This window comes from Phalacrocorax carbo, chromosome 1 (genome assembly GCF_963921805.1).
Source record: "Phalacrocorax carbo chromosome 1, bPhaCar2.1, whole genome shotgun sequence".
NCBI lineage: Eukaryota > Metazoa > Chordata > Aves > Suliformes > Phalacrocoracidae > Phalacrocorax > Phalacrocorax carbo.
In genome coordinates, this window is record NC_087513.1 from 117,411,635 (window position 1) to 117,424,821 (window position 13,187).

General features: G+C 37.5%; 1 protein-coding gene across 3 annotated transcripts in view; it reads left to right on the forward strand.

Annotated features, from left to right (window-relative positions):
* Positions 1-13,187, forward strand: part of DOP1B (DOP1 leucine zipper like protein B) — a 54,315-nt gene that overhangs the window by 11,988 nt on the left and 29,140 nt on the right. Inside the window, exons 3-14 of one of the 3 annotated variants that reach the window (XM_064471367.1) lie at positions 659-840; positions 935-1,105; positions 3,580-3,769; positions 4,611-4,709; positions 5,418-5,541; positions 6,236-6,333; positions 6,768-6,882; positions 9,425-9,545; positions 10,051-10,170; positions 10,763-10,868; positions 11,357-11,548; positions 12,400-13,093. In XM_064471367.1, the coding sequence (XP_064327437.1) occupies positions 659-840; positions 935-1,105; positions 3,580-3,769; positions 4,611-4,709; positions 5,418-5,541; positions 6,236-6,333; positions 6,768-6,882; positions 9,425-9,545; positions 10,051-10,170; positions 10,763-10,868; positions 11,357-11,548; positions 12,400-13,093 (2,212 nt within the window). Of the gene's footprint in view, positions 1-658; positions 841-934; positions 1,106-3,579; positions 3,770-4,610; positions 4,710-5,417; positions 5,542-6,235; positions 6,334-6,767; positions 6,883-9,424; positions 9,546-10,050; positions 10,171-10,762; positions 10,869-11,356; positions 11,549-12,399; positions 13,094-13,187 lie in introns of those variants that run through there. The other 2 variants (XM_064471376.1, XM_064471385.1) reach the window with 2 other exon arrangements.

The following is a 13,187-nucleotide window of genomic DNA, read 5'->3' on the forward strand; positions in this document are numbered from 1 at the left end:
ATACTTCCATTCTGCTTTCATACATGCTGAAAGGCATTCATGGTTCAAGGAAAAGAGTAACCTTTCCAAAGAAAGGTGCTACAGTTCGATTTTTTCCAGAGACCTGGCCTGTCTGCAATACTTAGTTAACTATTGCCTGTTCTGAAGACCTTTTATGTCAACACAGCAGGTATAGTTAATAAAGCTTGCTGAATGTAGCCACACAGAATTACAAATAACTCCTAAGATGTTATTGTCCCATTTAATCATGCCTGCTTTGGTTGGAGGGGTTTTTGTTTATATTTCAGCTATAAGTGAAATGAATATTTATGAGGAAAGATAGTTATTTAATTCTTTCTTTATTCCCTGTCCCTAAAAGCTCGGATGCTCTTCTTGCTACTTCCCTACATCCCCTGGGAGATAGGATAAGGGTGCTCTGTGACTTCCTTTTCCAGCCAGTAAGCAAAGACCAGACTCTTCTAGATAGTTCATGACTGAATCCATATTAAAACTCACTTGCAGAATTCTACTGTTTCAGTGTGACAAAATGCATTTATGAGATAAACCTCTTGAAGGCATTTAGTTCTTCTCAATGTGTGAGTAGGAAACCTTTGGCATGCAGTCATCCCATACATAATCTTTTACATTATAGCACTTTATTCTCTTCTTTCTTCCACAGGCTCTGCAGAGTAACCTGAAGTATTCTCTATTACCAAGACGGCTGATCATCAGTAAAAGATTATCTCAGTGTTTGCATCCAGCACTACCTAGTGGAGTACATTTAAAGGCACTAGAGACCTATGAAATAATCTTTAAAATTATTGGGACAAAATGGCTTGCCAAGGATTTATTCTTGTACAGGTAAACTTTTCTTTAAAAGCATATGCATTTCACAGTCTATTTTAATTTACTGTATTTTTTCTTACCTTTTTTCCTATTTTTTCTTTTTAAAAAGCTCTGGTTTGTTTCCTCTGCTGGCAAATGCAGCAATGTCAGTGAGGCCTGTTCTTCTTGGTTTGTATGAGAAATATTTTCTTCCTCTCCAAAAGTCCCTCCTGCCTGGTCTTCAAGCCTTTCTAATTGGATTGCTGCCTGGATTAGAAGAAGGATCAGAAATTTATGACAGGTAAGAACTAATATTAATTTAAAAGCAATATACAGTATTTTGCTTTCCTAGGGAATTCTCAGGAAATTTTTATCAGCTCTCTAAACAGAAGGCTTGGTAAAAGACCTTCAAAGAGTGGAAGAATGGTGAGCCCCTGAAAGATGCAACAAATAGTGCTAAAGTAGAAAACCCCTTTCCCCTTCTATTTTCGTCTCAGGAGAAGAGGAGAGAAGAGGAAAAGGAGGGTTAAAAAGAGGTGTGCTGAGAGAAAGTAATGAAAACTATATAGTAAAGCTCCTCTGAACTCCTAAATAATTAACCTGACTCCACAAATGACTGCTCTAACAGCAAATTCTGTTTAGATATTGTAACACGAGAGAGCAGCTGAATTCTTTCCAGTCTTTCTATACCAGATACTTGCCCTCAGGTTCTGAAAACAAAAGCAAGAAGCAACTTACAAAATCTGTGGCGGAAAAAATTCTCTCTCTCACTCTTGGGTGCCCCTGGCAGTAATGACAATGGCATTCAGTATGATAAAGTCAGGATCAGGAAGTGTGATGAGAAAAGCAGCTCAGCACCCATTTGTGTAGTGGTTTTACTTCAGTTACCAGACTATTTTGTAAGATCTTAAAAGAACTCAACCACTGTAGGTTTCACCCAAATGTTTCTTCGCTTAAAGAGTCAGTAAACATTGCACTGGTAATGTACTTCCTTCTGTGTTACCAGTCTGGATGTGTTGGCTGTTCTCTCTGCCCTTTCTGAATCCTAAATAGCTGTGTGTACACTTACTTAAAAAAAAAAAAAAAAAAAAAAAAAGGCGACATGTGCTAGGCTCTGTAGATTGCAGTTGATAAGCAAAATACTGGTACATCTAATGCGTTTTCTTTAAAAACAAGTATTAAATTGCAGGCACATTTCAGTTGCTGGGCTAGCTAAGGGTAGATTGCATGTGTTCCCAACTTGGTGAGTAGCATTCAGTTGCCAATTGCAGAACATTGGATCTATGGACAACTATATACCTCTTATACATCTGCTGTAGAAACATGAATTTCAGTCTGTGCTTTTTGTCAGGCAGGCTTATAAGTGATGGTTTTCTCTTTCCTATGGCCCTAGTTGCTGGGGACTTGGGGGAGAAAGGGGATCCCTTGGAAATAAATCTCCTGTCTATCTGAAGCCTCTTTAGGGAGACTGACCTTATTTTGAAACTGACTAAATTTTAAATAGTGAGTTAATGGGAACTGGAGAGTAACTTCCAAGATCCGACTTCTGGTTTTATACCTTTTTTCCCCATTCTTGATGGCATTGTTTTCCTTTTTGCCTTGAACAAACAGGATCACAGACAGGAACTGACCGTATATTTCACTGTGAGAGATTTATGCTAAAATTAAATTAATGTTATTTTGTGAAATATAAAAATTACATGAGAAATTCTTTAGTTTACTCATAATGATTCTGGTGCAAGAAATTTAGATCAAAGTATCTTGTCAGAGGATGTGTTAGATTAATTTTAAATTCAGCTTCATGAGAGACTCTCCACTGAACATTTTCAGAATCTTCAGTGTTGAGGACTAACACTAATACATCCCCTGCTGTTCCTGAAAGTGGCAGAAGTACTAGCTCAGGTTGTGCTTCACCCTAGAAATTACTTCCTTCTTAAGCACACATATATGCATGAGTCTGTGTGCACACACACAAAACAGAAAAGAAAAAATGGTTTGAGGGCTACTTTATAAAAAAATAGGAAAGAACATCAGATTGGGGGGGGGGGGCCTGTCCCTCTTCTATGCTGGACTTCTTCCTCTTTTCTCACTTCTACATTTCTCACATGAGGTTTTAATTCCTATGTTATAGTAAAATACCAGAGTACTGACAGCATTGCCAAAGCAGAGGATGTGCCTTCAGTCACAAGGACCTCCAGTGTGATTGTCTTTAAATTAACTTCAGCGAACCCGTCCATAACTAACGTTATGGACGTGCATAACTGACATCAGTGCAATAACTGACAGCGTGTCATTTTATCTCTTGGTTTTTTCATTCAGTGACTTACAAATTGAGCCCATTGATATATAAGTACAAATATGTAGGACATCTTCCAGTTTTCAGACTGATAACATTGGATTTCAGAGTCCATCATCAGCTTAAATTATTTCCAATTCAGCATTGCACACCTCTGGCTGTAAATATTTTGCAGTCAGAGCTAGTGTAGTAATTTGGTCAGAGTTTAATGTTTGCGAAAACTTCAGAAGCTTCTCCAGTAATTACACACAGAAACTTTGTTTCAATGAGCGTGCACAGTGACAAAAGATCGAGTGTTTTTTGATCGTTTTTGTACAATCAGATGCTGGCCATCATGTGAAAAAGGCAATACTGATAATAAAAAGATAAGGAAAATAAATAATGTCAACTACAATACTAATTCTGTGCATAATTGCCTATGGTATAAAACTGAACTAACAAAAATCTATTTTTCTCATGTCAAATATATTTCTGTACAGAACAGATGCTCTTCTTGTGAAGCTGTCCTTACTGATGGGCCAAGAAACGTTCTATGGAGCACTCTGGGGAAGTGTCCTGGTCAGCCCATCTGTCAGGCTGCCTGCTTCTCTTTTTGTTGTCAGTCATATTAACAGAGAGCTGTCTGGAAAACAGCAGAAGTACATGCTCGGCACTGATTATAAGCTCACAGTAAGTTCATTACCCTCCTGGTAGAATGGTCTTATCTACCATAACACCTGCATACTAGCAGATTGTGCCTTTCCTGTGTTGTTAGAATGACATGCTCTTAAAAATATTTTGGAGAGAGAGAAAGAGAGGCTGATGGAATTGCTTAATACAGTTACTTCATGGGAGCATCTTACCTGAAATACAGCATACTGATTTCGGTTAGCCTGCAGAATGCAAGTCTTCTGAAGCTTCTGCAGTTTTTGGTAATCAGTACTGCATACAGCCTTAGAAGACTGACTCTGTTTCAAAGCAGAAGATAAACCTGACATCTTTTCTGTCCTTGTTGTGAATTTGCATTTAAGGTTGAAGACCAGCTTTTCTATAATACAGTATATACAATGTTTAATATGGATTTCTTAAAGCGCTTGCTGTCCTGGAAGACAATTCTGAAATTTAATATCTTTTTACAGTGAAAAGGAAATTTTCAGTAGGTAGTAATTTATGTTAAACTTGAATGAGGGAATAACTGTAACGCTAGTTGGAGTAATCTCATACCTGCATGTTGTGAGGCTTCACATTCTGTCTGATAGCTGGTGATGTCACACTGTGACATTCTGTGTTGTTACATAACCGAGTATTTCACAAATATTAACGATTCTTTTAACAGTATTCCACAAAACATTTTTTTAAACTCATTTTGGGGGCAGGAGTTAAATGGCTGAGTAATTATCCTCTTATTTAAAAAGATATTGTTCACATGCAACCAAATTTGCTTTCTTTCCTTCTTGTGACTATTAACAGTGATTGTAGTTTAAATGTTATCATGATGTAAAACACCATTGTGCTTTTTTTCCTTTTACAGATAAAGTCTTTGGGTGTATCAGTATTAGATTCAAATGTCCTTGTGCAAAGAAACACTCTAGAAGTGATTCTTTTCTTCTTCCCATTTTATACAGCTTTGGTAAGAGGACTATTTTGGTATTGTCGCATGCGCACTTTGTGCAGGAAGGTGTCTTCTGTGAAACCAGTCCAGCTCCCACCTCTGTTATTGCCAAATGTCTGAATTTTGTACCTTCAAAATCAATGAACAGATTTTGCAGTTTCGTGTTCCCCCGTCAATTTTAACAGTAGAGGAGACTCTGCTGCTTCTCAGACTCCTTACAGCTTCAAATGAAGATGTGCTTTCAGAGTGAATGTTGCGTGATATTTGGAACGTGCTTGAAGTATTCAGGCCTGAGAAACTGCATACGGAAAAAATATTGAGCTCCTTTATCAAGTAGGATTTCAGTATTTGAAATTGTTTGCACTGAACTAAGATACTTCTCTTAAAGACTAGGAAAGAAAATATTGCTTGAAACATAATTTCCTAACTTACCTAGTAGCATAGTCAGTATTTTGAAAGTATCAAGTAATTTTAAGTCTTAAGGCATAACATAATGAAGTACTTAGTATTTTTAGCTTAACTGTAGCTCTATACCTTAAATACAAAAATGATCACAATTGTCAGATTCCCTTTCCTGAGATTTCTACTATACAAAATATTTTGTTAGTGATGGATTGCCCTGTTTTTTCAAAACATTCATATTATCAGTTAAAAAAACCCCTCATTATCAATTTGGTTTGTTTCAGTGTTCATAAACAGCTGAAGTATCTTTGTTTTTCATTCTAGGACTCCAGTGAAAGCACTATTCTATTGCGCAGGTCTGATTTAGTCTATATTCTGTCAGCAGCTACACAGACATTGTTGAGGAGAGACATGTCACTCAATAGAAGATTATACGCATGGTTGCTAGGTACTGTACAACATATAGTGATATTCATGTTCTGAATGTCTAAGAAGAAAAAAAAATCAGTGGTTAAAAATGCAATACACTTTTCAGCAGTAATGAATGATGATTAGTTGCCATTTATTAAGCACCTGTTTAATTAAGTATTCATTTGGCAAACAGGTCTTCTCTTCAGAGATTAATTCATTTCACTGTCCTGAATCACAGGGTATCTGATGAGTTATTTCTGGTCTGATCCACGTTCATTCTGAAGTGGTTCAGTGTACTGAAAGGAGTGGGGCACTATTTTAACCTTGCTCTTCTGAGAGTAATAGTCTACTAATTCCCATGTAGGTTTACTTGTCAAGGAGGGGCTATAAAAGAGCTATAGCTTCTCCCCATCTGCCTCCTTTTGACAGTGTAAGAGGAGACTAAAAGTGATAGGACAACAGCTGCAGCCATGTAGTTGCATTAAGGCTGCCCTTGCTGACCCCATGTCCGGATCTGGCCTTGGTTTTGATTTATGTTCAGTACAGCACATCTGGATGCCTCAAACTGATATGCGGGCTGTCCTTGGGCAGTACATGAGCTAGTTTCAAATCACTGGAATGACAAAGGTTAAAAATGCAGTGTAATGTCAATATTTGTATAAATGATGTGTGTGTAGTGCTCCGTACTGTAGTGTTTCTCTGTACTCCTGATGCCTCTCTTTATCTTGTAGGCTCTGATATTAAAGGTGGTACTTTTGCTCCAGACTCAACTTCTGAAGACCATGCTATTTATTTCTTTGGAAAATATTCTAAAGATCTTTTGGTTGAGGTTGGTGTTCATTGTATACAGATGCATTTATGATCCTTTTAAATGGTAGCACAAACTGTGTCTGGAAGTGTTTACTGCACCACTTTATTTGTCCTTTGCTTTCTGTCCCTAAAGATAGCATCCTTTTGGTGGTTATATTTTCATCTATCTGAATGCCTGCTGTGCTATATTTATCCCAATATTGTATGTGCTTACAATACAAATGGAATCTAATGAAACCAAAGGGTAGTTAAACATGCTTCTCTGAATAAGATCAGCTCTTGAGTACAGATGATGAGAGTATGTCATTGATTTTTCTACCCTGTATGGAAAATTGAAGTTCCGTTGTATTCGGTACTAAACAAAATTTAGAAACACTTCAGGTGTTAATAAAACAGCAATCTCTCTTCTACAGTTAATATTTTGATGTTGGTTTTGGTTTTTTTTTTTACTAGAGTTTGATTGAAATTTTACATCAGAAATTCCCAGAGTCTGATACAGAGGAACAGCATCAAGCTTATTTGAAACCCTTCCGCATCCTAATCAGTCTCCTTGACAAACCTGAAATAGGTAATGTTGCTTGTCGCTTCTGTTATGACTGCTGACAACTGTAGCAACTTGATGTTCATCGCCTTTGACAGCAGGACTCAAGACAACACCCTGCACAATTCTTCCTAATTCTGAATATGTGTGCATTGTGTATTAGTGTGCAGGGTGCTGTTTTGCTTGCCTTGGACCTGGTTCAGAATGGTGCTGTGGAGCAAGTACCCATTTCAGGTTATCTCTGGCCCTTCTGCAGAGCTGTCTACTCTGTAGCATCCTAGTGAGCATAAAGTTCTTCCACACCCAGAACTGCAGTCTGAGGGGCCAGTTAAAAAGAACCACTTCTGCCCTAGTCTCAGTATTCTGCTCAATTCATTGTCTAAAATACTGTCAGGCCTCTTTTTGATCTGTCTTATAAAGCAGCTTCTTTGTGGAAAACCACTGTTACTACTCTTGTCTGGGTTTGTTTTCAGTGCTTGGATGTGCTTGAAGGCCTTCCTATACACTTGCACCAGACTCCTGTGACTGTGTTGCTTTTCCAGACACTGTAGTCCCAGAGGCAGCTAGCCTATGGTGGTACTGCTGCCAAGGTGGGCAGTACCACTTACCTGCAGGTGCTCCAGCTGGAAGTAACCTGTTCTGGGTGTGGGAGGTAGGGGTGCCTCTGTCAGTGGTGCTGCCAGCTTGTGCTGGCCTGACGCTGCTGTAGGAGCTATAGATTGACACTTCATGACTGAGCTGTGAAGAGTTTCTTCCTTTTTGCCATCACATGTCTATTCTGTAGTGTACATAAAGTTCCCAGCACCAGAAGCTTGAGGCTCTGCCAGCCCTTATTTTAAAGGGCAAGCTCTCCTTTCTGCATCAAAAAATTAAGCCAAAGTAACTTGACAGATTTTTAGGATTTAGCAGTATTATGTAAGAACCACATTCAGATAAATCTTTGAAATTATATTCTGTTATCTGACGGGTATGAGAAGCCTACGGGCTGATTAACTGGAATTTGTTAGAAGCTAATAGAGTCTTAATGACTGACTGTATCCCAAAGTGGTGTTCTAGGTATTATCCTGGGGGTGGGGCGTGGTGTTAACATTGACCAAGCCTGTAGACTTAGAATAAAACTCATGTACTGAGACTAAACAGTCAAGTGGCAGTTGGTTTTGCAGGCTTCTGTATTCTGATAAGCTAATCATCTTTCATGGGTCAGGAAAGTCCTTTAAAGGACATTTCCTATTAAACAATTATCAAAGCACTGTCAGGAAAAATGAGGATTCAGTACTACTTGTCTAACAAATTAATGCTACCTTAGTAGAAGCAGTTGTTATTCTGTTTATAAGACAGTGGTGCTGATGTTTCCTTCCACTGGTTTTAGCTGGTTTTTCTGTTTTTTAAAAAATCTATCCCAATTAAAGCTTCTTTTATAAAGAATTCTTATTTCCTAGCAAAAATGCTGGAGAAGGGACAGTTGACTGAAGTTGTTACATTATAAGTTTCTTGATTAATCTAATTTAGAAAGTAGATGACAGATACTACCCTATTGCATGTTTTATTTGGCTGACAGTCAGTGTTAATCTGAACCACAGTAAGGATTATTTAGCTGAACTGCATTATTCAGTTTAATTGTTCTGTTTCAGTCAGCACACAAAATATAACTTCTTAAGCCTTAAGCCAGTATGACTTTCACTTCCTTTTGAAACGGATTTAGCAATGCAACTTTTTTTTTTAAACATAGCAAACTAAAACATAACAAGAATCTTTAACCTTTTCTGCTGCTCTTAGTCACTTTAACTATTTTTTTTTCCTTTTTAGACGTCTTTGGAATGCTTTATACACTACTTTTTTTAATGGTTCCACGTTTAGGGTATTGTACTTATTTGTTCACCTCCTCTATAGACAGTTTCAGGTAAAACAGAGAAGTGCTGACCCTTGAAAACTGGATGTAATTGTCAGCACACACCTAACATACTTTCTTCTTAAAACTGTTTGTAAATCTGCTTTTATATATATATATATATATATATAGGCATTTGAACTTTTCAGTTTGCTGCCTTTTCCAGCTTCTCTCCCTCAAAATTTAATCAAGACTACTATGTTAAATGTGTATTGGGAAATCTGCTTGTTTTCCTTATAGATACAGACACGGTGATTATTTCTGGCATGTGAACTGCAGGTTTATGGTTATGATTATGCCCACTTATAAATGCTTGCAGTGTAGGTGCCTTATGGAAGTGACTTAAGTGTAATGTAGAACCAGTACTATGACTTTCCAAGTGTTACTTTAAAAAGTTCCTAGAATGAACAGCAGGTGGTATTTAATTAGAATTTATTTAAAAAAAAAAAAAACACAACGAAACAAAAAAAAAACAGCCAACAAACAAATATTTAACTACATATTTAGTTTTATTTTAACTGGAAATTCTGACATTTTAAAGAGCCATGTAAGCGTTTACTTCCTACTTGGGTGATCATGTGCTTTTTTTTAGTCTAGCTATCCCTAATTTAAGTCTATACAGGTTTGAGCTGCCTAGCAATCACTTTACAACTACTGGATTCTTTTCTTCTTCAATTGTAGGGCCGCAGGTTGTTGGGGATCTGTTCCTTGAAGTTATTAGAGCCTTTTATTCCTACTGCAAAGATGCACTTGGTTCTGATCTCAAACTTAGCTACAATCAAAGTGGCACCATACTTGCAAGGTATAACTACAAGTTTTCAACTATGAACTGAAACAGGATCATTTATATTGAGCTAACTTACTAAAATCTAACCAATTTAAGGAAGGTTAGGTTTTTAACAAAGCATCCTTCTGTATAGAAGACAAGATTTTTCTATGACTTTCCTTTTTCCCCACACACGCCTAATTTCTCTTTGATTAGCAGAGAAGAAAATGAAGTACACTGCATATGATTGGTGTCGAATAAATCCAGTTGTATTGGCCAAGAATCAGTCTGGTGACGGAACTCTTAGCCCGTTGATTTTCAAAGTTGGAGGCTCGGTTTCTTTCATCTGGGAGAAAGATGCTCAAACTCTAGCTATTCTAGAATGACTTAGTCCTTGATTTAAAGCAGTAAATGTCTTTAGGTTGTAGAGAAAGGGCAGGGAAAGATTTTAGAATGCATCAGCTAATACTGTGATATGCATGCTCTTATAATCTTCACTGACATCCATGTCTGTCTTTTCCTTTTTTTCCCTTTCACACAGTGCAATCAAAGAGAACAAAAATGCTTCGGAAATTGTCAAAACAGTCAATCTGTTGATCACATCCTTAAACACGGATTTTCTTTGGGATTACATGACCAAATGTTTCGAAGATTGTTTCAGGTGTTTGTTGTCAAACAATAGTGCTCCTCTTAAAAATACCACTTAAGAGCTATCTGCGTAAGATAATAAATTTTACTGAAGCATTTAAGTTCTGGAAGGGATGTAGTACATGTTAGAGTCAGACAGATGTGTAAGTTGCATCCTAAAATAATTCAAGAATGCAAACAGGTAAACAATTAGACAGAAACTAGCAATCTGAGAACAAAAGAAATTACCTTCAGAATGACAGCTGGAGGAGGAAAAGGTTTGGGAGGGGAAGTGGAGAGGTCTTCCTTGGAAGAACAAGTGGGTTTGGAATAAAAATAAAGATCTCTGTCTTTTTCTAAGTATAAGACAGAAGATTATACTTTAACTAGTAAGATTGTGTATAGAGATTCAATCTGAAAATTAGAAGCACTTCAGCATCCCACATGCTACAGTGTAGGTGGTTTCGACAGAATGTTTTATCCTGCTGTATTAGAAGTCCCATTTTACTTTGCTTCAGAAAGCCTAGCTGTTCAGTATTTCACACTGGTTTTGATGAAACTTTTTTATTGTAACAAGAATTTTGACAGGGAAAAAAGCTTACAAAATAATGTTTCTCTCAATCCAGAAACAAATCCACACAGATGAGATATCCTCTTGAAAATAGTAGCACTCCTCCTACCATTTCAGAGCTCTGCACACTTTTGGTGTTCCTTCTTGATGTGATTCCTTTGGTAAGGCAACCTGAAGTTAACTGCTTCAAAGTCTTTAGAAACTTAACATCAAATAATTCATATTGTGCTTACCTAAAATGAAAATAGGCAAATTGACATATATGTGCAGATGCATGCTATGTCCTTCAAAGTATAGTTTTCTGTGCTGACTTATATATGGCTACCTGTGCTATTGCCTAGCAAAATAAAAATTGTTGCATTTTAAAATATGGCGATTCTGCAAAAGGAATGAAAAAGTGTACTTTTTGCTTCTTGGGTAAATAATTTCCGGGACTTTTTGGTCTCTTCGTAGCTGGCTGATTATCATAACATTTTTAGGCTTTGATTCAGTGTTCATTATGTAGAATGAGGGAAGAAGGAATAGCACTGAAGCAAGTTTGTACAGCTTAACCATTCATGAACTGACTTTATCAGTCATTAATCAGTGTTGCTAGACAGCTGAAAAATAATATGTGATAACTATTTTAAACAATGCTTATTTATTTTAGGAACTCTACTCTGAAGTGCAGACTCAGTACCTTCCACAGATGCTCAGTTATATGGTGCAGTCTCTCCTGGAAAATATGGAAGTATTATGTTTACCAGAACTCACTCATGCATTAAAGACATGTTTTAAGGTGCTTAGCAAAGTGCAAATGCCCCCTTCCTATTTGGACATTGAGACAGGAAGTGGAAAAGGGGTAGGTGGTGTTCAACTACTCATAGATGTTTAAAATTGTTAGTGACATAACTTATTTTAAAATGCTAATTCTCCTAACTTAAACCTAGATGATAACTGCAGTAATAAAGATTTTTGAAATTTATCATCTTTGGCCCCTTCCAGAGCTACCTGATGCCTTGTTATTCTTACTGGGTATCCAGTTCTGGCTTGTTTGAATTATTTGTGACAGTGAAGGACTATAGTCTTGTCTGAAACTGGGGCTATAATCCTACCTCTTGAGAAGAATGTGATCTTAATGATTTTGAGAAGGCACTTGGGAGCATGCAGTTGCTAAAGATTTGAGTTGCCAAATCAAGCCCAGCTTTACAGCTGGTTAGGTCTGCAAGGCTTTCAATATTTTAATTTAACACAATGTGGTATTATTTGTGTGTAAGAGACCATGATAGGGAATGAGGAATAGATGGCATAAAGCAGTCACACAAGCACAGCCTGCCAAAGTTTTGCAGTAGAACAAATATATGCTTTTGACCAGAAATAATCCAGCATGAGTAATACCATTCTAGTGGTGAATTGATTTTAAGGAAACATTTACATTTGCTATAGACCCATATCTGTAGCTACAGATCTGTTGGTGTTAAGAGTCAAAGTGTGAGGATGATACAAACATTTATTAGGTTTTAAATGCAATTGAATGGAACTGCTTACAAATAACTATGTCTCATCATTTTGTAGAAGTAATCTGTATCTGAAAATTGCAACTACTAGGGTTTTTTTTCTGCCATTACTGTTTCACAGACCCTGCCACAGTTCTACATAGTTTAAAATTATCTACGCAGTGCCACATTAGCCACATTAACATTTCTCTTTTAGAGCCCAGTGAAAAAGGAAAATGTGGACATAACCTTGGAGACTAAGTCTGTGCTGCAGGAGGAGGATGAGACTCCGTTCCCTCCCCTGAAGTCAGAAGACAGTGGCATTGGTCTGAGTGCTTCCTCCCCAGAGCTTTCTCACCACTTGGGGGTGCCAACTGTGACCCTTGAGAGAGATGGTGTCTGGAAGAAAGGGGGGAGTATTCAGAAGACTTTGTATTGCATCCAAGAACTGGTTGCCAAGTTTTCCAGTAAATACATTTTTGGGGTGCAATTTCAAGAAACAAGTAACGAAAGCATCTCAACAATGAATCTGAGTGGAAAAGAGAAAAAAGAGAATGGCTACAGATTACCTGAAAGTGCTAGCAAGAAGAAGAGCCCATGGGATGCAAAGCAAATCACTGTACCTCAGTTTAAACAAATGCTTTCAGACTTATTCTCAGTTCGAGGGTCACCATTCAAGAACAAGAGTTCTAATCCTCTTCCTTCTGACCACAACTCTGGTAATAAAAAGGAAAAGGAGGAAGAAGAGTGGGACTTAGAACAAGTGATGCTTGTCTTGGAACCCCTTAGAGGTGACTGCAAGGAAGCTTTTGCTGCAGCTTGTCACCTTTTGTTGGATTGTACCACGTTCCCAGTCTATCTTTCGGAGGAGGAGACGGAACAGTTGTATCTCTCTCTGTTTCAGGTTCCTGGTAAGAAAAGTTTCCTTTATTGGACAGCTTGAGCATTTGAGGATGCAAATAGCAGTGTGAGCTTGGCTATTTGCAAGATGTGACCAGGGCCAGT